We start from the raw sequence: 26,999 nt of genomic DNA, 5'->3' as shown, positions 1-26,999 counted from the left end.
TTTTCCATTTTATATTTTTTCTTAAATAAATATTTATTTTCTAAAATTATTTATGGTCAACTTTTTTAAATTATCCAGTATACCTTGCGCACATCCATTTCGGGCCTATCCTTGGTAACTAACAAATCAAACGAACTTCAGCAATGCAGTAAGAACGGCACTTTAAAACAAAACTCCTCTAGTTCCACTCAATTTGCGCTTTTGTTTTTATATTTTGTAATTTGGCAATCTTGTTGCGAAAACATTTTTAAATCATTCTTGAAAAATTTCCAGTTCATGTAAGTACATCTGATTTCGCTACTCGCTTTATAGTTCATGTTTTATACTGTTTTTTCTTTTATTTTATTTTCTGTTTTTACGTGTTATTTTTACTTACTGTGTTCTATTTTATTTGTTGTAATTTTTGTAAATTTTTTTTTATTTTGCTTTGGTTATGTTGATACAATATCAGAAAGCACTTTTTTTTGCGGATATAATCGTGTGGGCTAATGAAATGATTATATCTTCTTCTTCTTTTTTTTTTTTTTAAATAAAATTTAATCCTTTTTTTTCCTTCTTTTTTTTTAAATCAGTTGCTTGTTATTTTAATTTTAAAAGTTTTTTTAATTTCCCTATTATTTTTATTATAAATATTATTTCCCCCCCTTTTTCATATGTCTATAATTTTCCTTTGTTTTATCTTCATTTTGATATATATATACTGTTTGTCTACGATAGGTACTCTGTCCGCCACAAAGTCTGCGGCAGTCTGGTGCTATGGAAACAAGAAGAGAGCATTTTAGGGAGGGTGGCTTCGATGAAGAGGTCTCCTTTTCTTTCGCCTTCGATGATAGCTTGTATGGGGAGTATACCAGATTGGCTGACTCAGCCACCAGTAGGAGACTTATTTAATCTGATTCAAGAACTTTTTTAAGATTCGCATGAATATTTCTTTCTTACTTAAAATAATTCTCTCGATTCAATAAGTTTTTACTTTTTAAATACAAAGGAAAAAAATTGAACAAATTCTGACATTAAGGGTAGTACAGGTTTTTTTAATATTACTTTTTAATTTTACGATATTCATTATGAATGTTCATTGATTGTTAGATGGTTTAATTTCTAAACTTGCACATTCTTTAAAGCAGTCAATTTCTTTTATTACTTGAATTTTCTGGAAAAAGTGAAGAGCTTAAACTTAATAATTCTGATTTTAAAAGGAGATAAAACTTTTGCTGAAAATAAAAATAGTTCACGTTATCTGTGGCGGAGAAATATTAAATATCTTTGTTTTGATTATTAATTTTTAAGTATTTTATTTATTTATTTATTTTTTGAAACTGAAAGCAAGTGACCGCAACTAGGATGAAATCTAAAACTATCAACGATGATTTTTATCAGCACCCATCAAACCATCTGAAATTATCTGAAGTTTTTTTTTGTTGCTTAAATTACGTTTTCTTATTCATATTTTATTGTAACCTGTACAGTTTTTTTTCACTATTTATTAAAAACAGTTTTTATTAGCAAATTTATTTTTTTCTTAATAACCAATTTACTATGTATGATAAATTTATAGATGAGTTATTTATTAATAAAACATTGAGCTGCTTTAAACAATTTTATACAATTTCCATACATATTCCAAACATACATATAAATTTTTTTAATTTTTTTTCTAAAACAGAAGCTTTTGAAAAAGAGAAAAGATTAAAAAAAAAAAGGAATCACACGCTCTAAACGATGTTTCAGGCGCGAAAGCTCATTTCTCTTAACTCTAGGGCTAATACAATAGATCGAAGAAAGAAGTCTCCTTTTCTCCCACCGAAACCAGTCTTAATGAGGGACCCCGCACCCCTACTTGAAATAATCATACCTCGTTACCATAGTCCCCGCCACCCCTCCAGACGAATGGCGGACAGAGTACCTATCGTAGACAAACAGTATATGTATTTTATATATATATATATATATATATATATATATATATATATATATATATATATATATATATATATATATATATATATATATATATATATATATATATATATATATATATATATATATATATATATATGTCATGAGAATTTCAATTTTTTTGTAACTACCGTTCATTGCTCATACTTTTTACACGGCATATATAAATACAAAGGCATATCTGTAGTAGGTGGGGTCATCGGATATTAAGACGTCCCAAAATAGCGTAAGGACCGCCCATTTGTGCGGCGGCAAACTTAATGACCGCTTTGATAAATCACTGTTGGCAAGGAACATTGCCCATGCGACACAGCGGAGCCGTTAAGCTGTAGTAAACAAATATACATCATAAATTGAATAAAAAATAAGGAATGCTGAGGGATGGCTTAAATTTCGATGGTCCTTTTAATAACTCTCGCGCGGAAAGTTCAATAATTAAAGTTAGTATAACAAAACTTTTGTCTTAACAATAATTATGAATGTTATCAGTATTTACCGTTTAATAAATATAAGGCTGTGAGTAAATATTTTGTATAAAGTTAATATTACATGATTAATTTTTTTTATGTAATAAAAAAGCCTCAAGTATGGAAATCTCGCCCATGTCCAAGAGTTCGTGGGTTCAGTCCCCGCCGGTCGAAGACTCCCCGTGTAGTAAATGGTGACTGATACACGTTAAATCTGTCGAGTCTCAAAGTCCTCCATGTCCCCATAACAAATCAATACATCTGCTGGTACCGATCCAGGAGTTTTCTTGTCTTCTGGATTGGGTTCAAAATTACAAGGCTACGGCGTTGAACATTAGTAGTCGTAAACCCAAAAATTGGGTCGACTGTTCAACGGCGGTCATAAAATAAAATATAAAACAGATTTAAGGAAATACCGTGACATGAGAAGTAAATAAATGACTTACATGTATTTCTTTTATGATGATGACCTAAACAATCTAGAAAATATAAATTGGGAACATGATCGCAGCATGTGACATCATATCTGTCAAAATCGAATGTACTTGCCAGTCACTATCATTAAATTTATTGATTTTCAAATCATGAATTTTTGTATTTAAAATTAGTCTGTTTATTATTTAAAATGAGTTCAGTAAAGTTATAGTTGAGAGTTTAAAATTGCACAGCGCTATGGGATAGTAAATTTTAAACTGGTTATAGCTGAAGTGCATTGAAGGATGTTTTAATAACTGCAAAGTTTGGCGAAATAATTTATACCTTTTGATTTTACCCATTGGCAAAATGGGCGTTGTTTTCGGTTTGATGGCGTACTTAGGCACCTTATTTGGACGTCATCACACTTTTCAACTGTGTTCAAGAGTAATAGTAAACAGTGCGTATGGGTCGTCACTGCATTCGCTGCTATGGCGACCGCTGCTGTTTGTTTGACCTTGTTTAGCTACTTTTTTTTTATTAATGATTATGTTACCCTAATTTTTTATAGACAACTCTTTATTTATGATTATGGTGAAGTTGGTCTCTAGTCAGGTATACTGACCTGAAAAGATTGGAACAACACCTATTTTTCTAATGGGTAACTTGTTTTTCTTTTCTTTTTTAAAGAAATTAACTTATATCAAATTTAAACATTTATGCTTTAAAAAACTAACTTATAGAAAACTAAAAGGTTCTTTGCCGTACAAAAACTAACTTACGTACCATAAATCGAAATATTTTCTACTTTACAAAATTAAATAATTTTCAGTGAACTAACAAACTTTTTTGTACTTTGTTTTATTATTTTTACTTGTTGTACCTTCATGTGCTTTTTTTTTAAATTTAATTATTTTAATTAGCTTCCATGGTCTTGAAAATTATTTTATTATTCGTCGAATGCAACTGATTACCATCTCATCTTCTTTTTTTTTAAAATTTTGCATACTTTAAAAATTCTACATTTTATGTGCATTGATTTTGCTGTGCAATCAAAATGTGTTTCAATTTGCTTAAAATTTATCTTTAAAATGTTTAATTTTATGCGCGTGGAATTTTTTATTTTTATTTTAAACAATGTTATGGGACACAAAATATATCTGTCCTTGTTAGTAAGACGGCCCCGATGTATTTAATTTAATGAACAAATATTTTTGTTAACTGAAATAGTGCCTCTGCCTGCAACTTTTTATAATTTTCCCGGCAGTGGTCATATGAAATACATACGTCAAATCTCAATCTCATACAAGTATAAGTACAGGTATACAGTACGATATACCATTCTTTTTGCTCAACATCCCCAACTTCCGAAATAAGAGCCGGGATAGCCTGGTTAGTAGGGTACTGGGCCCAGGTCACTAAGTCCTCCAGGTTCCCATAACAAATCATACCTCTGCGGGCACTGTTTCAGGAGTTACTTTGTCTTCTGGATCGGGTTCAAAATTACAAGTCTAAGGAGTTGAACATTAGTAGTCGTAAACCCAAAAATCGGATCGGCTGTCCAAATAGGGTTATAAAATAAATAAATAAAAAATACGGTATAAAGATATACGATAAAGTTTTTAGCAAAAGAATTCTTTCATTTTTCATGACTCTTTAGTAAATTATTTTAATGCAGAGTTGTACCAGCTGGTTTAAACCAGCCAGCTCAACTGTTTGGTTTAAGCTGATGTGGTTTAGACCAAACGATTTCTTTTGAACAATATTTCTTTCACCCTAAGATATAAATAATTTTAAACAATGTTTAAAATATCTTATTTTGATCAATTTTGCAAACTATTGTGTCTTCACTATTGTGAGAGAAAATTCTTCTGAATGGGTATATTTAATGCCAGACAGATCAAAGAGCGATTTTTCCAACGATAAGGGTAAAGATAAGGAATTGATTGTGAGCATGAGCTTGTAAAAGTTATTAACAACGTTTCAAAATGAACAAGGTTTATCTTTTACGATTTGGCGAAAATCTAAACCAATTATGGTTTGTGGTAGCTCCACCAAGTTCATCACTGCCATATGCTTAAGGAAAAAAGCTTAAATAAGTCTATTGCTTCGAAGTTCACCTTACTTATGAGGCATGCATAAACATTCAAACCGAAACCATTGGAAGGCTGTACCCGGTTCGCGTTGGGCATTACACTAGGAAACAATTGGAAACAAATAATTTTTAAACAAATTTGAAATATTTTCGCAATCTGCAATTCTGTTTCTCTCAACGAGCTGAACTTTTTTTGCAATTCAATGGCATAGTTTGTGTTACAATTTCTTGAAATTAAAATCGAGTGAATATTAAATGTCCTCACTCCTTTGGCACGTAGGGAGAGAAAGGAAGAAAGTGACAATGCAATTCAGTTTACGATTCATTAAGGTCATATGTTTTTTTTTTTAACTGTTATTTTCATAGGACAGAGGTGACTCAGGAAATAGGGCATTCCAGCTGTGGCTAATTAATACGAATTCTGCTCTCGGATCTCAGCAACCACAGCGCTGACGTAAAATATCCTCCGTGGTAGACAGATCATGGGTAAATATCCCCTTACCATCGGGCTAACATTGGGAGGATTTCATGGTATTCTTTTCCGTATAATTCAAATGCAGGCTAGCTCCATCAAAAAGTTCTACGCAAAGGCTACTTTGACCCAATGGCAGATCCCGGAATTCCCTTGTCTTCTGAGTTGGGTTACATAAAGTCAAACATCCGTTTGATTAAGCTAGTATTTTATTCAATTCTGCAATAAGATAACATTTTATTCAATTATATTTAAAACAATAACAACGTAGAGGAAACAATGCATTTGCAAACATTCATGAAAAAAAAAAGATTCCTCAACTACATTTGAATTCTCACATGTACCTGCCCTGAAGTGTGAGTGTTATTATTTAAGACCAGCGAATTATTTACAATGAACGGTAACACTCACTTCCTACTCAAAGCTTCATTCGCAGATGCGAAAAGGGCATTATAATTTTATGAAAAGCGGAGCACGATGTCAATAAAATTTAATTTTTCTAAAATTTAGCGAATTCAATAAGATATGAGATTAATTAAAGCAACACTGATGTTCAGAGAAGAATTTTAGATTTTCCGTCACTTCTGGCAATAGGATGTCATAGATAATATTGTTGATATTGTTAATATGGTTATATAATTCTAAACATTGTTAGCTTTTTATGTTAAATATTGTGCCAGTTGGCATCTCTGCAATATTATAAGCCACTGTAATAGACTTTTATCTCTTAAGCAACGTGATTTTTCCTCAACTACTCTTATACTTACTCTCTTTATACTACTTTATACTTATACTCTATACTTATACTCTACTCTTATGCTTTCTACTTTGAGTGCTGTACAAATAAGGCTGAGTACTTTATAGTGGCTATGCATGAGATGAGTGCAATTAAAAAGTTTGGACTGTCCTTAAAAAATTTATTAAGTGCTAGGGAATTTCAGTTTGATAATTAATTTATTCATTCATCACTATGCTTTATTTCCAAATCATTTTTTGTAGCTGTGAAATAAGGATATTTTGATTTTAAGGAAACAAAATCTAATTAAAAAAGTTGTAGTTTTTATCACATTTGTGTCACCACTTTTTAAATTTTTTAAGGACTATATGAGACCTGAATTTTATTTTCTTGGTTCAATATTAGAACTAAATGTTTTCACCCCTGAAAAACTCAGACTGTGTTCTCCAAGGTGTTGCAGTAAACAGTATGGGGAACAGCGTAATAAGCATTTGATTTTGCCTTTCAATAATTTTGGTTACTAAAATAAAAGAGGTCTGTTTTTAGTATTTCCTATGTAGGTTAATTATATTTAAAGCAATTGCAGCGAAGAGGGAACAATGCTAACAAAAATGATTTGCTGAATTTCTTTAAATTCTCATAACTCTCTCCCATGAAGTGTAGGCGTTAATCTTGAAGACGGTAAAGATATTTACGATGAAGAGAAACTCCTACTTTCTACTTTAAAGATTCCCTAGCTGGTGCGGAAAGCGTATAATTTTATGATTTCAACGCGATGTCAATAAAATTTAATTTTTCTAAAATTTAACGAACTCAATATGATTAGCTTAAACAACACGGATATTCAGAGAATTTTATATTTGTGTTAATAATTTTTTTTAAAATTAAAATAAAATTTAATTTTTGTAATAAGTGCGATATTCAAAGGACCGGACAAGAGAACGTGAATTCATAAAAAACTGTAAACGTTCTTTATAAACTTTTACATTCAGACGAAATATAAATTAAATTAAATACATATGATTTTGAAAAAAAAATTATATTAATAGCTTTCCGAACGAAATGAATTTTAGCTTTGAAATGTTCACACCCGAATTAGTGCTTAAGAGCAGTACTTGTATAAATGTAAAAAAAAAATTTGTTCCCCATTGTAGTGAGCATGCTTTGTGTGCTCTCTGAACTACACAAATAACAGTTGGTGTTTTGAAATTCTTATTGAATGTAAAAGCACCACCGTATTTTAAATACCTACCACTACATAAATATTGTTAAATTTATAAATATTTATTAAATTATTTGATTTCACACACTTTATTTTTTTCACAACAAACATAACGCTTCACTATCACTTTTATGAATGTTTGATTGTGTGAGCGAGTTATATAAAGTCTTTCTTATTTCTTACTATGATTAATCCAAATCAATTTTGTTTTAAGAAAGCTGCACCAAGCCCACTTCATACCTGTCAACTTTTAATCCCTTCCATTATCACTTTTCCCAGTGGTATTAAAATGGAATTAAAACTAGTTTATTCGTGCCTACGCTAAATGAAGTAACTTAACCAGAACCACACTTGTTTGAAAAAGCTTTCCTTTTTTTAATCAAAATTTCTCGTTTGATTTCTCACATTGATAGGTGCAACAAAGTTACAAGGATACCAGTGCAGAAAACAAGAATGAGCCGGCATCAGACGTAACTTATGGACGATGAGAACTGCATAAAGCATTAACTCAAATATTTCGCTAGTCGGGTGGAGATTTCATTTAGCAACTGTTAATGTAAAAAACTTAACCTTGTAATTTTTAACTACACTTAGAAGATAAGGGGAATTCTAAATCAAGCTCAGCAACCTTATCAAGTCGGCAGAATTCAATTTCGTTTAGAATTTTATCATAGAAACTAACGCGGATTTGTAGTGAAGAAAAAAACGGTGCACTGTTAGCCTGTCGATAAGGGAACTCAACCAGATGGAAATTGAACCTATTGAATCGTTACAGATATATAATTTTATTCCTTTATGCTTCAGTTTTATATAAGCACGAATAATAAAGTTTTCCTAAATAAGCTTATTATGAAAAAAATAAAAATATTATTCTTTTATAGGTGTGTCCTTCTCAAAGTGACTTCCTGTATTATTAAATTTATTATTGGAATTTTTCAAAATGCAGAATTTTGAAAGCTATTATCTTCCAAAATAAGGGCAGCCAGAAAATAAATAGCTTATCAAATGCGAAAAACAAAAAAATTTTCTCCGACAGTAGAATTTTTCAATTGAAATTGTGGGATTCATGAGAAAAATTTAAAGGAATTGTATTTCTAAACTCTTAATGCATCGACTTTTATCATTTATTTCTTTTATATTTCATATATAAATGAAAAAACTATTTAGAATTTCGTAAACTAAGAAACCTTATTCAAAAATAAATCAAAAAAATATTTTTTTTTTTTTAATTTAACTTTTTACTTTCAGTTAATCTGTAATAAAAGTGGGTTAACTGCTTCTACAGATTGGTAAACTACTGTGTGGATATACCAATTTTCGACGACGATTAAGAGCACGATTCTCATCATTTTTGACAAAAACTTCTAAGGTTGTAATCCGCTGTACGAAATTAATAAATGGGAAATCACAAAAACAGTGGGGAATCCGTGATGGCAGGACATTTTAATGCCCTTCTAGTTTACTACTAGTTTATTATAAGAACCATTATTTTTGATCTCCAAAATAAATATTAGGTTCAGACGATTTCAATGAAAGGCAATTGCATATCATTGGTTCACTACACAGCAGCAATACCTTCCTGGCACCCTTGAGGCTGAGATCCTTTTTAGTGAACAATCTCTATTAATAAACTATCAGAATCTAGATTTAAGAAAAAAACATGAAATAAAATTAAATGATTGAATCCATAAATCCTTTTCTATAGACACTGGGAAAAACTTCTTTTTAAAATTAATTGAAGGATATAAGTGTTATTTCTAGAATTCGAAGCAGAAGTTAATACAGAAAAATTATTTGAGCGAAAATTGTGTTGAAATATTTATTACTTAGAGTGGAATAATTATTAAACTAAAAATATGTTGTGCCCCTAAAAATGAGTTGGTGGGTATTAATGCGCTAAATTTCAAATGAGGCGCTTTCAATTTTTACATGCCACCGAAAGAAGTTGGATTATTTTGGGTTTCCATAGTCGAAAAAATATGGGAACCGCTGTTTTAATACCTTCTTTTTTACTTGTTGGAATGTTCTTATTATAAAATTTTTTAAGTTATTTTGATATTTATTCATTTTAAATATTTATGGAAATTACTATTACGAAATAATTTAGTTTACAAAAAAATTAGTTGAGAGGGAATATTTTTTCTCTGACAATGATGAATTTTCCCCGGAGCAGCTGGGCATTTTTCAGGATGGGTAAGTAACTCTCCTAAGAAACTCTCAGTAACTCTCCTAAGAAACAGATCACGTGAAGCTTTGTCCTGATTCCCGCCGAACCATCTAAACTAACGTTTTGATTGGTTTGATAGAAAAGCGCGAGATTCTTTTTCTCTTACACTTATGTCATCAATATGGCTGGGTACTAAAAAAGTTTAAGTAGAAAGTTTAAAGTAGAAAGTAGAACGTAAAGTCGTAGTAGGAAGTAGAACGAAACGAATTTTAGCTTTGAAATATTTACACCCGAATTAGCGCTTAACCCGTTTTGTCCCGAATTTATATATGGAAATGATACAAAAAGTGGTTTTATGGAAAAAGTGGTTTAATATATTATCGAAATAAATTGGTTTTTCCACTGTTATGGCATTCAAAAAGTCTTTGATGGATCAAAAAGTACTTGCTCCTTATAATTCTAGATCTAATCAGAAATAACTAAATCATTGTGGTATCTGAGAATCTTTTAATTCACCCAGATAAATGGAAATGCTGAAAAAAGTTTCCCACCACAATGAATGTCTTTGAAAAAAGGAACTGTCCTTAATATATGACGTTGGGCGTTAACCGGTTAAGAGCAGTATTTGGGTAAATGTAAGAAGAAAAAAAAACATTATCCATTGTTGTGAGCATGCTCTCTGAACTACACAAAGTTGGTGTTCTGAAATTCTTATTGAAAGTAAAATCCCCACCGTATTTTAAATACCTACCACTACGTAAATATTGTTAAATTAATAAATATTTATTAAATTATAAGACATGTAATCCCGGCATTGATGCCAACATAAAGCTTCACTGTCACATTTATTATGAATGTTTGATTGTGTAAGCGAGTAGAGCTTAGATCCCGCGAAGATACTTTGTCACAAAATATTCGCGCATGCGCAAAGCATTCGATACTATTTCACAAGACATTCGCGCATGCGCAAAGCATTTCTAATGTCAAGCACAAGTTATTCTAAGTAAGCTACAAGCTTCCTAATGTCAAGCATCAGCAAAAAGATATTCTAAGTAAGCTACAAGCTTGTGAAACTGCATTGAAAAATGCGACGTTAATAAACGTGCCCCACACCAACTTATCTTATTACTTTGGCTACCTTGGTTTGCCAACGTGCTTTTTTTTACACGTGATTATTTAATCACCCATAAATTTTATTTAATTAATTTTTTTTAAAAAAAAGTTTTTTTCAGAACTAAACTTTTTACTTTTCTTTCAAATTGTTTTGAGTCAGTTTATTTTCTACTTTCGAAATGGATAACTTTACATGCTCAGCCTGTAACAAGACTTTTATGGCGTATCGAAGCCTTCAACGTCATGCCAATGAAAAACATCCAGAAATACGCGATGTTATAGCTCCACATTTAAGAAAGGTTAAAACTTTTTCGCACAGTTGCGATATTTGTGGAGCTAATTTTAATTCTGATAAAAACTTTAATCAGCATTTAAAAAGTCATACATCTGTTGTGCCTAATGAATACTGGAAGTGCCCACTGTGTGACAAGAAATCAAGCAAAACAATTATTATTATCAAGCAAAACACTCTGCAGCACCTGCAGAGTGATCATGAACTCAGTTTAGACATTGAAACACTTAATTTTTCTACATTTGATGACTTCCAAAATTGGAAAAAATCCATAGAAAAGAGAGGAGTATTCAGAAAACATGATGGAACAGAAAACCATTCTTTTGATTGTCATCGTTCTGGTCATTTTATATCGAAAAGCAAGGGAATTAGGTGCATGAAAGCACAGGGCTCTAAAAAAATAAATGCGTATTGCCCATCAAATATGCAAGTGGAAGTTTCCCCTGATGGCTCATGTAGTGTGCAATATTTGAGGAAACATGTTGGATATACAAATGATTTGTGCCATTTGTTCCTTACAAATGAGGAACGTAAGCATCTTGCATTAAAAATGGCAAGCAAAATTCCTTTGCGAACAATACTAGACGAAGTAAGAGATGCTATTTGTGCTACAGGATTGCAAAGGATTGATTTGATAACAAATCAAGACCTATTGAACATTGAAAAAAGTGTCAATCTCGGAACAAGCCACGTCTATCATGAAGACGATGCAGTGAGTGTCCAAGCTTGGGTTAATCTGATGAAGGAAGATAGTCCCTCAAATATTTTAACTTACAAGCCATTTAATGAGCTTCTTCTTCTTCTTCTTGCTTGAGCTTGTCAGATATGTGGCACCTCTGCACATGTTGCATTTTGTACCATGCTCCAAGCCCAATTTTTTCCTAGTTCCATTGTCTTGGGTCGCCTACTTTATTTATATAGTCTGACAGTCCCTTAATGGAATTAAGGTGAAGCTCTTTAGGATATGGATTGCCTAAGGTAGTGAGGCGCGTAAGGGCGAGGGCATCACATTCGTATAGGATGTGATGTGCTGATTCTACCGCTTCACGGCATTTCCGACATATTGGTTCTTGTTCGAAAAGTCCCAATGTATGTAGATGTTTCCTGAAATGATAATGCCCAGTGATGAAGCCTACAATTGTTTGAATCTTCAATCTTGGGAGCCTAAGAATTTCAGAAGCAATTTTTGCAGAAGGGCTGCTGATCATGCTTTTAGCATGTTTTTGTCCAGGAGAATTGCGCCAAACTTTGTTCATCTCCTGTTTTTCCCATTTTAGGACGGCCTTCTTTGTAGTCTTCATATTGATTCCACAGAAGGGTTCCGTTCCTATTGGATTGAAAGAGGATCCCTGTTTTGCGAGTTCATCAGCTCTTTCATTACCATAAATTCCCATATGCCCTGGTACCCAAATAAGAATGATTTTATTCCTTTTTGCCAGTTCTATTAGGAGATTCTTGCATTCCATAAAAATTTTTGATTTAACTTGAAATGAGTAAAGAACCATCAAGGCTGCTTGACTGTCGCTGAAAATAAGAATCCGCTTACCATGGTAGCCTTTCTTAATATTTATCTGCAGACAGTTTACGATAGCAAGTACCTCCGCCTGAAAGACAGTAGCATACTCCCCAAGACCTTCAAAAAGGTTGAATCTTGGTGACAAGCCACAGACACCCAGTCCTGAGAGGTTACCTTTCTTTGATCCATCGGTATACCAGATTAGATCATCATTTTTTGTATCGATCGTGTTGTTATCCCATTCTTCTCTGGTAGGAAAAACTACTTCAAATGATCTTTCAAACACGTACTTTCTCTCCATGCAGTCAGAAGGCATAAGGAGAGTTGGATGGTAAATTTTCTTAGTAATACTGGTATGACCTCCAGAAGAGGGCTTGTCATACCATTGATATCGCAATTTCATTCTATATGCAGTCATTCTGGCAGAGCTGCACATGAAGATATTTAAAGGAGTCAGGTCCAGAATTGCCTCAAGTGCTCTGGTAGGGGCCGTGGACATTGCACCTGTGATACACAAGCAGGCCAGTCTTTGCAGACTTCCCAGCTTGTCCTTCACAGTTTTCTGTTCCACTTTACACCACCATATCACTGAAGCATATGTGAAAGCAGGCCTGACAATTGCTGTGTACATCCAAAACATCATTTTTGGTTGTAAACCCCAGTTTTTACCAAGCATGCGTCTGCACATCATTATGCATTTTTTTGCTTGATTGATTTTGTAATCAACATATTTATTCCAGGTGAGTTTTTGGTCAAGAATTAAGCCTAAAAATTTCACCTCAGAGGCAATATTGATTTCAACGTTAAAAAGTTTTGGGATAAAAAAGCCTTCCCTTTTTATTTTACGAGTGAATGGTACTAGATTGGTCTTCTGTGGATTTATGTCCAGATTCCTCTCCCTGCACCATTTGCTTACATAACTTAGAGCGTTTTGCATAAGTTGGCAAGTTATGTGAAAATCTTTGCCAAGGATGAGTATGACAATGTCATCCGCATATCCCTGGGTATAGTAGCCTATATTATTTAGATGTTTTATTAGGCTATTTACAACCAGATTCCAAAGTAATGGTGATAGTACACCACCTTGTGGACAGCCTCTGGTTGTTTTCTTTTCTAATGTCTCGTTGAAGATATTCATTTGAATGGCTCTATCCATAAGTAGGGACTTAATCCATAAACATAAAGTTTGGTCTATCCCTGTTTCCCTTAAGGCATTAAGGATGGATGGGTGAGAGGTATTATCAAAAGCATCCTGAATATCTAGGAAGGTGGCCAATGCAATTTTCTTTCTCTCCAGGGTGTCTTCAATCTTAGATACTAGCTTGTGTAAGGCTGTCTCTGTAGATTTACCAGGTTGGTAGGCAAACTGTAGATTATGCAAGGGGTTATTGCTACCCAGGTAATCCCTAATATGCCTATCAATAATTTTCTCCATAATTTTGAGAAAGAATGAAGATAAGCTAATTGGTCTGAAAGACTTAGCCTGGTCATAGTTACTTTTGCCAGGTTTAGGAATGTAAACAATCCTGGTCTTTTGCAATAGCTTTGGAATATGTCCCAGTGCCAGACTGGCTCTGTAAATTCTGGTTAACACAGGGATGATAGGATCTCCTGCCTTTTGGATCATTACAGGAATGATTCCATCAGGTCCAGGGCTTTTAAGTGGTTTGAAGGTGGAGATAGCCCACCTGACATTGTTTTGATTGATAACGTTCTTAGCATAGGTCCGTTGATTTCTTTGTATTCTTTTTACAGATCCAATGAAATGCTGTCCTTCATTGCTATCCATATCAATGGCTCCTGGAAAGTGAGTTTTGGCCATAACTTCCATTATCTCTTTTCCAGTGGTAGCAAAGTTGCCATCCTCATCCTTTAAGGTGCCAACCATTATGGGTTCATCCCTTCTAAGGATTCTCTGGAGTCTAGCTCCTTCAGAGATAGAATTTACCTCTTCACAGAACTTTCTCCAGGATTCTTGTTTGCTTTTTCTCACATTTTTGTTATAGTTGGTGAGGGCTCTTTTATAGTTGTCCCACTCACCATGTTTCTTTGCTTTATTAAAGAGTTTTCTAACATTTGCCCTTTCAGTTTCCAAGGAGTTGTTCCACCAAGGACATTGGGGCTTTGCTCTTTTGGTACGTATTGGGCAATTTTTATTGTATGAACCTAGAATTTCGTTCTGCAGAGTTTCTGCTGCAATTTCTAGATCATAATTATCTCTAATATAATTTTCTCCCAGTTGAGTCAGTCCCATGATATCGTCTTGGAATTTCTTCCAATTTGTTCTCATTGGGTCTCTGAAGCAGCGGTCAATATTTATATTGGAGTTTATTTCAAAATGGATGCTTTGATGGTCGGAACCTGATGGTCTCCCATCTACTTTCCATTTCGTGATATTTTTACTAATAGCCGGTGTTGCTATAGTAATGTCAATTACTTCAGAACGATTAGAAGTTATGAAGGTAGGGTCATTGCCTTTGTTCAAAATATCTAAATTGTAATTAGGAATAAATTCTAAAAGACACTCACCTCTTTTATTTGTGTCTGTGCTGCCCCATACAGTATGGTGAGCATTGCAGTCCAGCCCTAGGACTTCCTGCAAGCTGTTTTCTGCACAAAACTGCAGGAGTTTGTGTAGTGTTTGATCAGGTGGAGCCTTCTCTTCATAGGGTAGGTAGACTGAGCAAAAAACAATTTCTCGGTCTCTTCCCTCTATGTTGAGTCTGACTTTCACTGCTGTTAAATCCCTATGAATAAAATCTGTTAGAGGTAGAACCTTAATATCTTTATCTATTAGGATACATGTTCTAACTTCACTATTAAGATTATAAATGAGCTTACCTTTTGTTCCTTTGAGGCCACTGATTTTTCCCCTGACAAGCCAAGGTTCTTGGATCAGGGCCAGGTGAAAATCCTCATCAAGAAATTTCTTGGTGTGGTTTGTGGTGCCACTTCTACTGTGGTGGATGTTGGCTTGAAGAACCTTCACCCCCATTGTTTTTGGAAGGTTTGTCTAGGACTTTGGCTTGAACTTGGTGAAGTCCGATATAAAATTTATATCCCCTTTTGCCAAGTGTTGCCGCGTCCAGTTCAGGCACGCTAAGGACGATGGTCTGTCCTGATGGTTCATTCTTCCTATGAAGTATGTTCCATTCGGTTGGAGTAAGCCCACCATTTTGTGCCTCAATCTTTCTCAGGACCTCTTTGGGCTCCAGTTTACTACAGACTTTCGGCAGTTTAGCAATGATCTTAGTAGTTCTGACAAGTTTCCTTGCCTCTCCTACCAAGAGAGTTTGCTCCTGCCATGGGTTTAACTCAACTACAGTCTGTTCCAGCCACTTAGAGCTCCCCAGATCTGTACAGTTGATGATAAGTGCCCCATTTTCTAGTCTGCAAGAAAGAAAAGTGGGGACAATGATGATTTGATGAATTTAATGAGCTTAGTGAGTCATACCCAGAACTGACAAATGATGACTTTTTACTGGGATTTATGACTGAAGCACAGAAAGAATTTCTTTTGAAATATGGTGGTGATGTTATTTGTATGGATGGCACTCATGGAACCAATGCACAAGGTCTTGAACTTGCAACAGTCCTTGTTTTAGATGACTTGAGACAAGGATTTCCTTGTGCTTTTTTATTTACAAAGCGAGTTGATAAACAAATTATTAAAATTTTTCTTAATGAAATAAAACAAAGGTTAGGAGAGCCACTTTCTTGCAATGTTTTCATGTCTGATATGGCAGAATGTCTCTTCAATGGATGGTACGAGTCTATGTTGCCACCAGTTCACAGGTTGTACTGCACTTGGCATGTAGACCGGGTATGGAGAAAGAACCTTAAAAAAATCAATGGTATGGAAAAGCAGGTGGAAGTATATAAAACGTTAAGAACTCTTCTTGAAGAAAGAGCTGTAATCACATTTGAAGAAATGCTTAGTGCTGCATTAAATAAGCTCTCTTCTGATATTGACACCAAAGAGTTCCACGATTACTTTGAACGAGAGTATGTAAAAGTGAAGAATTCGTGGGCGTTCTGTTATCGCCTGAGTGCAGGAGTGAACACTAATATGCATATCGAGCGAATGCATAAGAACATTAAGTACAGTGAACTCTCACTTATGCACCTGTGTAAGGGGCCAAGTGAAAAAAGCGCATAAGTGAAAGAGGCGCATAAGTGAAAAACTTCAAAATTCTAAAGCGCAACGTAAATTGCAGTGACAATATGAATAAATATGTTTCTAAAGATAAAATGTTAATATTTATACTGTTTTGTTATTTACTGTAACTATACAAAGAAAAAATTTAACATAGCTTAAGACAATTTATTTTCTTACAAAATAATCTTAATACATGTTTGTATTTGTTTTTGACTCCGTATTTCAAAAACAGTTTTTTTCAGTTCATATGAATGTGAGAAGGGGGAGTTTCAGAAGCAAAATTACATTGTAAATAGTCACGAATAGTGTCTAAAGCTTCTAATACTGCTGTGTGATTGAGAGGAACTTATCATCACGTCAGTATCATCCACCACGTTCTCATCGTCCACAAGTTCTAGTTTGATATAAATTAACAGTTCTTCACAAAAAATTTGAGTTTTATGGGAGGGGGTGAAACATCACATGATAAATTTCTAAGAAAAGTACTTGACGTCATAATATGCTGCACAATAAGTTGAACCTCCTCTTATTTACTCATGATGTCCATCTGACTGTAAGTAAGTGATTGCGGTCTCTTTCATCTTTCGCAATCCAGGTGTCTTTTTTTTTATTATAGAAAACAGCATGGGAGTAAAACTAACCTCTGGATAAGAGGAATGATCATTTTCTTAAAATGAGTGGGCTTTCATTGTTGTTGGTGCAACAGATAAGACACGCTATTCAAAATTCTAGAAAGAATGTCTTTCCAGAAACATCAATAATGAAAAGGTCATAGGGGGAAGAAAATTCAATGGGATATAACAACATACATTTCTTTTAATCTGTAACAAGGATTGCTTATTTGCTTCATTTTTAATTTAAAAAATTGTTTTTAGAAAAAGGAAAAAATATTTAAAAAAATTAAAATGCTAGCCTAGAATTTCGGCGCATAATTGAAACATTTATTTTTAGAGTGACGCATAAACGAAGGATGTTTACCATTATTTTCATTCCTTATGTACTGGGACCTGTAAAAATCGTCGTATAAATGAAAAAGGTGCATAAAAGAGGTGGTGCATAAGTGAGAGGTCGCTGTATATGTATTTAAATGGTAAATATAATAAGAGACTGGACAAGGCTGTACAAGCTCTAATGAAGTTTTTGCGGCACAAGCTTGTTGATCGCTTGATTGTTATACATAAAGGCAAACAATCATCTAAATTAAAAGATATTGTTAGTAGGCATGAGACAAGTTTGTCTTTGTCTTTGGATGAGTGCACAAGAAGTTCTGATGAAGACTGTTTTTTGATCAAATCTGCTTCATCATCAGAAGTGTATGTTGTGCAAGCAAACAAAGAAGATTGCCAATGTAGATTAACTTGCGTTGATTGCAATAAATGTTTACATGCATATTCTTGCACTTGCATAGACTATTCAATTAGATGGAATGTGTGCAAACACATTCATCTTGTTTGCCGTTTCATTGAAAATGGTGTGTCCAAAATTGATAAGCAGCTGAATTCAACGGAGCCTAATCTCGAGATAGACTTCTCAAAAGCCGACGATGAGAGTGAATGTGCTACAATTTTATCTTCTTTTAATAAATCAGATAACTTTGTGGGTTTTTCTCTTGATGAAGAAAAGCAGAAGGTTAAAATTGAACTTAATCATTTAATTGATTGCATCACAAGTAGGGAACAATTAGATGTTTTTAAAAAGATGCTAATGTCAGCTAAGCCAACCATTAAAGCTCTTGAACATGCAGACGTTTCCAGCTGCTCCTTCCCAACTTTGTGTGCCACTACATCTTCTAATAAAAATATTGTGCCTCAAGCATCTTATACCTCTTCAAAGAAATCCCATTCAAAATCAAAACCTTCCATTTCAAAGCCTACTCCTGAAGAAGCTCAGAAAATAGCTATTTCTCTTCTTCACTCTAATGACAAAGGGGATATTTAATTCAATAGTAATACTGTTTTGGAGTACCTGTTTGAAGTCTTATCCCCCAGAGATCCTCAGGCTTAATCATTAACTAACTTTCGTTAATATGTTAGTAGGATTCTCTCCAGCTGCAGCGTGTGTGGGAGTAGACTTGGACATTTTCAACAATTTGTGCTTCATTTCAGATTTCTCCTCACACTGCAGTACTCCAGGATGTCTGTAGGAAAGAAGCGCCTTCTTCGGGAGCCATATGAATTTGCCTTCACCTGGATATGACAGGAGACAAACAACTTTGACCCGTCACTGGAAGTGGTGGTAACCATCGTTCGGGTGAAAACTTACCTAATTCTGCAACTAATTTTTAAAAATTTTTTTAACATCCATTACTATTTGATTTGTTTATAAAGCATGTTTTTTTCTGTAATTTATTGTGGAGTAATATTAATGTATTTCAGGTGGGGGGCCCCTCCAAAAAGGTCCCACCTTATCGTGGTGGAGGGGTTTAAAACTCCCATTAATAAAATGATGCATTTGTATAGAAATTCATTTCATAAATGGGAACTAACTAAGAGGACCTTATTCAGGCCTATTCTTTCACTTTGGCATAAAAAGTTTCAGTGATATTGAATTCTAACATTATTTTCATTATTACTAAGAATAGGTCTTTATCTTATCTTTTATTTCACTATTGTAGTAATTATATTTAAAACTAACTAGCTGATGAATTTGTTTTTCTTACCACGTGTTGTGTTTATTAAGCGTAAATTATTATTATTATGGAATTAATTATATATAGATGTATGTTTGCACGTGGTAATTATATTTAAAACTAACTAGCTGATGAATGTTTTTTATTTACCAGTTATTTTCTATTCCCTTAAAATTAATCTGTGTTATCGTATCATATATAGTCATCTGTCAAATTAATTTCTTTATTCTTGTCAAGGAGAGAAAACATTTTTTCTTAAAGTATGCTTATTAATATTACTATTTATTTTTTGTTTTAGGTTAGTGGTTTAGGTTAGGTTATTTTTTATTTTAGGTTAGTCTGACATTTTTAGTGAGAATCCGTTAGTGGACATTTTTGGAGAACCCCCTTTCGCCATCAGCTTATAGCTTTATGGATGAATTTCAGGTAAATATCAAAAGCGGTTGAATATATATTATATCATTATGCTTATCGTTTTTTCTAGGATTCACCTAGTATATTTACACAGTGTCCCTTGGATTTCAGTGAGACCGCCCAAGTATTTATGGGAAATTCTATTCCGGCTAATCAAATTGGGGTAGGTGCTGAAGAAGATTCGCTAGAAGAACCAAGTTCTACCTACTGGACACAACTACCTGTTGATAATACTGAAACCTCGGTGTGTATAATATTTAATGAAAATGTGTTATCAATATGGATGGGTGATCTAATGTAAACAATAACAAGCGTCCTTAAACCGGAAGAAATTTAGAAAATTTCCGGTGTATCCCTCCGCTTTTGTTATGACTACGAGGTGATGTGTGAACAAGCCTAATATACTATGCAGTTTTGTTATTGTAATTTGGGTTCAAATCTAAACATAATTGTACCATTCATAAGAGCTCTCAGAAATATATTGATTCTCAGAGGTCGTAAGGCCAAAAAATTTTTTGGAAAGTTAATATCTCATTGTGAATAATTCTTACGGTTTGCCATGTTTTGTATTTTATCCCTTAGTTGGCTACATTTGAATAAAATGTCACCAAAAATATCTTTTTAAGATAGCCTAATTAGAAAATATTCTAATGATTATAATATTAATTTGATAATGAAGTTTAAAGGCTGAAAGAAAGAACTCGGTACATGTGAAATACTGCAAAAGATATGATGCAATAATATGATGGTGCGTTTTTTCAATCTGCGGCGTAAAAATATATCGGAAGCAGTAACCCGGAAGTCTTGAAAGAGCAATTTTACCACTAGCGTCACTACCCTTAGCTTTACACGATCACCCATCCATATATTTTATATGTATGTATTTATTATTTTATTTTTTTGTTTTTAAGTTCCCGGATTCAATAGTACTGGTGGAAAACAGCAGGAGGATAAATGAACTGTATGGGGCGGAGGAAATTAACTATTTTGCCATCGTGGACCCTAGTAAACTACCAGAACATGCCAGAGGTGCTCGCCTGAAAGATGTCAAGTTTTTTAATACCACTTGTTGCTCCAAATCTTATGACTTGGCTTACGACTACTAATGTTCAAATCCGTAGGCTTGTAATTTTGAACCCAACCCAGAAGACAAGGGAATTCCCGGATCAAGTATTGGCAGAAATTTGCCTTCATGGAGGACTTTTTGATGGAACTAACCAATACCTCCTAGATGGGAGAAAGCCGAAGGTCGCAAAACGATGACTCATACAGTTAGGCCCAGATTCGCTGATCACTTCTGACGATGACGGGTTTTTTTTTCTTCCGTTTCTCGACACTTTTTCGTTACTCTTCTACTAATTTTTACTTGCAACAAATTATTATATATTTTTTTTTTGTCTAGATTAAATGTCCTTAAATTGTGTAAAAATGTTTAATTTATTTGTTTTCAGAAATGATTAACAATAAAAATAAAGCAACTCTAACAAAAATAACTGATGTGTGAATGAAAAAAAAATATTTTTAAGCATTAAATACCAGTTTTATTTTATAAATTGGAAAATTTTATCTAGCTTTTTGTTTTAAAATGTATGGATTAAAAACAAAGAAATATATTTTTCAAGGGATTTTGCACATTTATTATTATTATAGTTTTGACATAAAACTAAGAAGGGATCTAATTTTTATAATACGATACTTAAATTTTTAGTAGATGATTATTTCGGATTTTAATGATTATGTTTTGCATGTTATTAGAACTAGAAATTGTATCTAAACAATGACATAAAATGAGCTTAGGAAAATTTAGAAAATCAAATGCAGTCTTCAAACAAGGTTTAGATAGAAAAAAAAACATATCAAAAGCATGATTATAATTTGTATTTTTTTCCTGTGGAAGTGTGATTGTTAGAAGTGATAAATTAAAATAAAGTAAGCAACCTTAGATAACAAATATTTTATTAAGTAGCAAATTCAAAAATCATAAATAAAAATGTAAACACAAATTTTACTGAAATATGTTAAACTTTGAGTAACATTTAAAAAAAGTATAATTTTTACCCATCACACTAATAAATTAAAATAAAGTAAGCAACCTTTGACAAATATTTTATTAAGTAGCAAATTCAAAAAATGATTAATAAAATGTAAACACAAATTTTACTGAAATATGTTAAACTTAGAGTAACATTTAAAAAAGTATAATTTTTACCCATCACAACCTTAGATAACAAATATTTTGTTAAGTAGCAAATTCAAAAAATGATAAATAAAATGTAAACACAAATTTTACTGAAATATGTTAAACTTTGAGTAACATTTAAAAAAGTATAATTTTTACCCATCACAACCTTAGATAACAAATATTTTATTAAGTAGCAAATTCAGAAAATGATAAATAAAATGTAAACACAAATTTTACTGAAATATGTTAAACTTTGAGTAACATTTAAAAAAGTATAATTTTTACCTATCAACTTAGATTTTTAGTGGATTTCATAAGTGTTTTTAATTTTCTTTCTTTAGCTTTTGAATGGGAGGCATAACAAATGCTATCATTTTTCAATTTACAATAGTTATTTAATAAGATGTTTACAAATTTCTTTACAATACAATGAATGACAACATCTGAAGAATGTTCATTATCACAATAATCAAAACTTAAGTGTTTCTCTTCATCATTCAATACAGCTTTGATTATGTTTAAAGAAATAATTCTCTGATTATGAACTTTTAAAAAATTTTCTTCAAATTCAGTTAATAGTTTTGAAATAATTACATAAGAGTACAAACCAATAGTTATAACTTCCTCCACAGGGTACTTTAGTCCACCACGATCTTGATGGTGAATCAAAATGTTATTTTCATGATAAAGAATTTCTTCATCTCTTGTTAACAATAACTTACAAAAAGGGCAATTTTTAAGGAATTTTAATGTTGAATGAACGGCATAACCAGCAAGGTAAACAATAACAGGCATAATTCTATTAGATTGTAGCAAATCCTCTTCTGTTACATTTATTTCAAATTTGTTATTGCATAGTAAATTACTGTTAAGAAATTCAGATTCGTTCTCAATATTGTTTAAATCTATTTTAACATAGCCAAAAACATTTGATTTTAAAATCAATGGCAAAGTAGATTGAAGCCTCAGCTTCATTTCTGATTCATATAATTGAGTTATTGATATATCATACTGGCCGCCAGCTAATTGTCTATATTTACCGAATCTTGCTTCTAAACTATCAGTTTGAAATTTACCTGCCAGTATAAATTTTAAACCTAACTCTTCAGTGCAATAGCGACAAATTTTTTGTATGCCTTGTGTTGTTAAAGATAAGGCTAAGTGAGTTTCAGAGGTTAATCTACCAATATCAGAAATAGCTTTGCCCCATAATGATAACCATTCAAGAAATGCGCTTAAATATCTAAAAGAAAAATCGTTTAATCTCAAGGGCTTTTGATATTCATTCCTTTTATAAAATCCTTTAGTTACTGTTCTAACATTCATAATATCCCACCAATTTACAAAAATTTCTATATATTCTGCTGTTGATATTAGATCTAAAATATTACATTTTTCCTTAAGTGAATTTATAGCTCCTATTAACTGTCTATTGAATATATTTAAAGCAAGTTTTACGTTTTGTCTTTCAATGTTAGAAGGAAAAAGAGATTTTGTAATCAATGTGGGTGCATACTTAACCAAATTAGACCTTTCAAATTCGTGTAACTTACGTAAAGCTTGAAATGAAGCAGTTTTTAATGGTACATTTTTTACATTATCATTAGTGTCAATATCATTAGTAACATCTACCTGAAATTCTGGATAAAACATACAAGAATTATAATTTTTTTGATTTAGCCAATTGTTCCTAACACACTTAATTATATGAACACTATCAATAATAAAAAATAATTTTCTACTGCTATCAAATGGGTGTGGATATTCAACCTGAACTTTAGGAGGTGTTGAAAATTTGGACATTGCCTTGCGGTTTATAGAATTATTGTCACTTATGACACAAAATGTATGAAAACCTATAGTTTCAAGACCAATTAATGTCTTTTTAATAAACTCATAGAGTGCATCAGCATTCACGGTTTTTACTGGCATTATTGCTACAACATCTTTGAAACTTGATTCCACACTCTGCACCATATAAACATAGGCAGAGTTAGCAGCCTCAATAGAATTATATGATGCTCCTAATATATCGCCACCCTTAAAGTCAAAAAAAGGTTTTAAATGGACTTCATCTATCATAACAGTAACGGTTTTATCTGCATCAGTTAAATAATCAAATTTCTGTTTAATGTAAGATAAGAAGTTTTCCTCAGTGGATTCATTTTTAGGACTAATATCATATGACATAATCAATTTTTTTATAGTTGAATGATGCGGTAGAATAACATAACCACTGCTTCTCAAAAAATTATATGCATGAGGAGATATAGATAAAAACAATGAAGAAAAAATGAGAAAGTCTGTAGAGTATCGGTTTTGATTTTTTTTAGTAAAAAGTAAAGATAGCTGCTCTTTTAGAAAGTTAATACCTAATTTTTGATTATCTGAGCTTAAGTTTTCTAATTCTGTAAGTTGGACAGTTATAGAGTTAATAAGATTTGGAATATTATCAAACTTTAGATCATTAGACTTATTTAAATAACATAAAACATTTGAAATTTGCTGAACATTACTGATGATTAGAGGAAATGTTAAATCATGAAGTTTCTTAATCTTTACATTATCAATAAAAACACTTAAAGATAGATTTTGATCAACTATTACAGTAATATATGTGGGAACCTGATCAACAAATTTGATTTTCACAAAAGAAAAACTATTTTCAATACTTACCGGATTAAAAACACCATTTAAATCCACTAAACTAGATTTTTCTATCAGTTCAATTAGAGTATCTACTTTAAATTTTACATTATGCTGTTCATAAAGTTCTAAACTTTCAGCAAGGACGCTTTCCAACTGGCACATTTCTATTCTTTTTCTCTTTGCCTCTGGCTCTTCTCGAATTGGCTCATTTTTGGTCATATATTCTGGACATCCAGGAAATATAGATGGAATAGCCTCCTTTGTTAACCTTGGTTGTTCATAGGGCACAACTGTTTTCTTTCCAGTTTTTCCACAAACAAATTCCACAACTTTCCTAATGTCATTTTCCTTGAAATGCATCTCACATACCTATAACAAAATGAATACATTATTTATAAGTGCATTTAAAATAAATATTATATACTATATTCATGCATGAAAAATTAATAGATTTTTGTAGAAAAATTAAGAGATTTAAATTTCAAAATCAAATAAAAAAAAAATTTGCTTTAAGCAGTTACATTATATTACGGTCAAACAAAAATGTTTTAAAGTTTGAGCAAAAATTTAATAAAATACTAAAATTATTAATATTTTTATAAAATAAAACTCTATAAAAATAACTATATATATATATAAAAATAGCTATATAGTTATTTTGTCATTATACACAAAATTTATTACAATAGTTTCGATATGATTGATAAGAACAACTTAATTATTACGATTAATTTATCCACAATTTAAAATAATTTACTCTAAGTAAAAATATAATAAAGAATCATAATTACATTTTTAAAAATAAAAACAAATATTACTCAATTTAGAATTCTTTGTAACTTCAAAATCTCTTGGTATGGCGGCAAGCCATTTCTTACGTAATTCTTCATCTTTGGGAAATCCGAAAACAGATACTTTTGTACCATCAACTTTGTAATTTCCTCTACAGTTTGGTACACAGCATTTAAATACCATTATTCATAACACTAAGAATTAAATTAATGCTGAAATTTATAACATTTGTAGAATAAATATAAATTTTACGAAGACGTGTACATCAGAACACCAACGGTTGTTTACAAATTCTAATCAAAAATATTCGCCAATTGGCTGAATGCGTACACAGGTTACAATACTTCAGAATATCGCCAATGGCTCGTTTGATCAGATTCGGATTTTTTCGAAAAAATAGCTACCCTGACTGGTTTTCCTCTGGGCCTAACTCTACTACGTCATCATCGCCTATAGTAACCCGTTGTGAGGCTTGATTCCTCTAGGAGGTATTGAACTATCCCGCATTTGCGTTACATAGAGAGGAAAACCAAGAGAACCTCCCACGGTTAGCCTGACTGCAAAGGGACCATGATCCAGCTACCTGTGAAGATATTTCGTCAGCACTGTGGTCAGTGCCAACCGGATGATTATTCGTATCAACCAGCCATCACCGATATTCGAACCGGGTTCGCCTCATTTGAAGGCGAATGCTCTATCTCTTGAGCCATCGCGGCTCAAGAGAAGAAGTTGTGATTTCACAACTCAACATTGTTTTGGATAACAATAAGCATATGGCAGGTGTAGACCTGCATGAGAATGCTATAGCTAAATACCGCATCAATTCCAGGTAAGAAAAGGTGGTGGCCACTATTTACAAACATCATTGATAGCGGAATAGTGAATTTCTGGAAGCTGCATAAAATTTTAACTAGCTCAAAAATGTCACTTATAAGACTATAGATCTTATATAGCTATTGCTCAATTAAAATCTGAATCCAAGAACAATCCATCTGGTGAAGTTTCATTACAAGTTACCCATTCAAACAAAGGTTGCCCATCATCCGTAGCTCAACTAACAGAAGTACGGACTGATAGTATCGGACTTAAAATAAATGGGCCTGGAAAAAAAAGTCAACAGATGATGTAAAGTGTGCAAAAAATCACAAGATTAATTTATTCATCAAATGCAAAGTCCATTTGCATTTAAAATGCTTTGAATGTTTCCATTAAAAATATAAGCGTTGAACTAAACATATTATTCATTGATTCGGCCAATGGTGCGTAAATGCACCATTTTATTTCTTAAATAAAATATTATTTTTCATGCACGAAACTTATTTTTTGTCTTAATGAATGTAATTTAAACATATTTCAATGAAAATAACATTGCATTTTACAAAATTTCTATCCTTGGCCTTAAATGGGTTAATAAAAATGAAATAATATCACATATGATCTCGTATTTTGTTGGTATTTATAAAACAATTCCTCAGATCGATTATTACTTTATTCTAATACTTGTCTTTAATATATTTGCCAACCATTTAGATCTTTTCTCAATTTTTTAAATCAAGTGAAACTAGAAAAAAAAAATTTAATCAAATTAGTTATTTATTAGTTAATATTTAAAAGTTTTTATTTGATAATATTGCCAATTTCATTTTATTTTAAAAATCAGAGAGGTTGGCTATTATATAATTATAATATAATAAATATGTATATCCGTATAGTAAATATAT

General features: G+C 32.2%; 3 protein-coding genes across 4 annotated transcripts; all 3 read left to right on the top strand.

Annotated features, from left to right (window-relative positions):
* The first annotated feature begins 10,730 nt into the window (after nucleotides 1-10,730).
* Nucleotides 10,731-11,751, top strand: LOC147812770 (uncharacterized). The gene has a single exon (XM_087158530.1). It carries the CDS (start codon nucleotides 10,825-10,827, stop codon nucleotides 11,749-11,751), a length of 927 nt encoding a protein of 308 aa, XP_087014656.1. The 5' UTR covers nucleotides 10,731-10,824.
* A 4,137-nt stretch (nucleotides 11,752-15,888) lies between these two features.
* Nucleotides 15,889-16,612, top strand: LOC147812769 (uncharacterized). The gene has a single exon (XM_087158529.1). The coding sequence runs from the start codon at nucleotides 15,944-15,946 to the stop codon at nucleotides 16,610-16,612; it is 669 nt and encodes a 222-aa protein (XP_087014655.1). The 5' UTR covers nucleotides 15,889-15,943.
* A 2,396-nt stretch (nucleotides 16,613-19,008) lies between these two features.
* Nucleotides 19,009-20,892, top strand: LOC139426311 (uncharacterized). 2 transcript variants are annotated; one of them, XM_087158822.1, is made up of 3 exons: nucleotides 19,009-19,667; nucleotides 19,767-19,899; nucleotides 20,567-20,892. In XM_087158822.1, exons 1-3 carry the CDS (start codon nucleotides 19,657-19,659, stop codon nucleotides 20,759-20,761), a joined length of 339 nt encoding a protein of 112 aa, XP_087014948.1. In that variant the 5' UTR covers nucleotides 19,009-19,656; the 3' UTR covers nucleotides 20,762-20,892. The 2 variants fall into 2 exon arrangements, with proteins under 2 accessions (XP_087014948.1, XP_087014947.1); XM_087158821.1 differs by having other exon boundaries at nucleotides 19,246-19,667; nucleotides 19,726-19,899.
* Nucleotides 20,893-26,999: the final 6,107 nt, after the last annotated feature.

This window comes from Parasteatoda tepidariorum, chromosome 3 (assembly GCF_982258835.1).
Source record: "Parasteatoda tepidariorum strain Cologne lab strain chromosome 3, Ptep-v5.0, whole genome shotgun sequence".
In the NCBI taxonomy this organism is placed as follows: domain Eukaryota; kingdom Metazoa; phylum Arthropoda; class Arachnida; order Araneae; family Theridiidae; genus Parasteatoda; species Parasteatoda tepidariorum.
The sequence above is the reverse complement of the archived record's forward strand: the minus strand, read 5'-3'. Positions and strand labels throughout refer to the sequence as shown.

Excerpts from the sequence above, each read along its gene's own strand:
- LOC147812770 (XM_087158530.1), top strand. The coding sequence starts at position 10,825 with ATGGATAACTTTACATGCTCAGCCTGTAACAAGACTTTTATGGCGTAT.
- LOC139426311 (XM_087158821.1), top strand. Across the intron at positions 19,900-20,566 it reads TTGATAATACTGAAACCTCG|TTCCCGGATTCAATAGTACT; the intron begins GTGTGTATAATA and ends TTTGTTTTTAAG.
- LOC147812769 (XM_087158529.1), top strand. The coding sequence starts at position 15,944 with ATGACTGAAGCACAGAAAGAATTTCTTTTGAAATATGGTGGTGATGTT.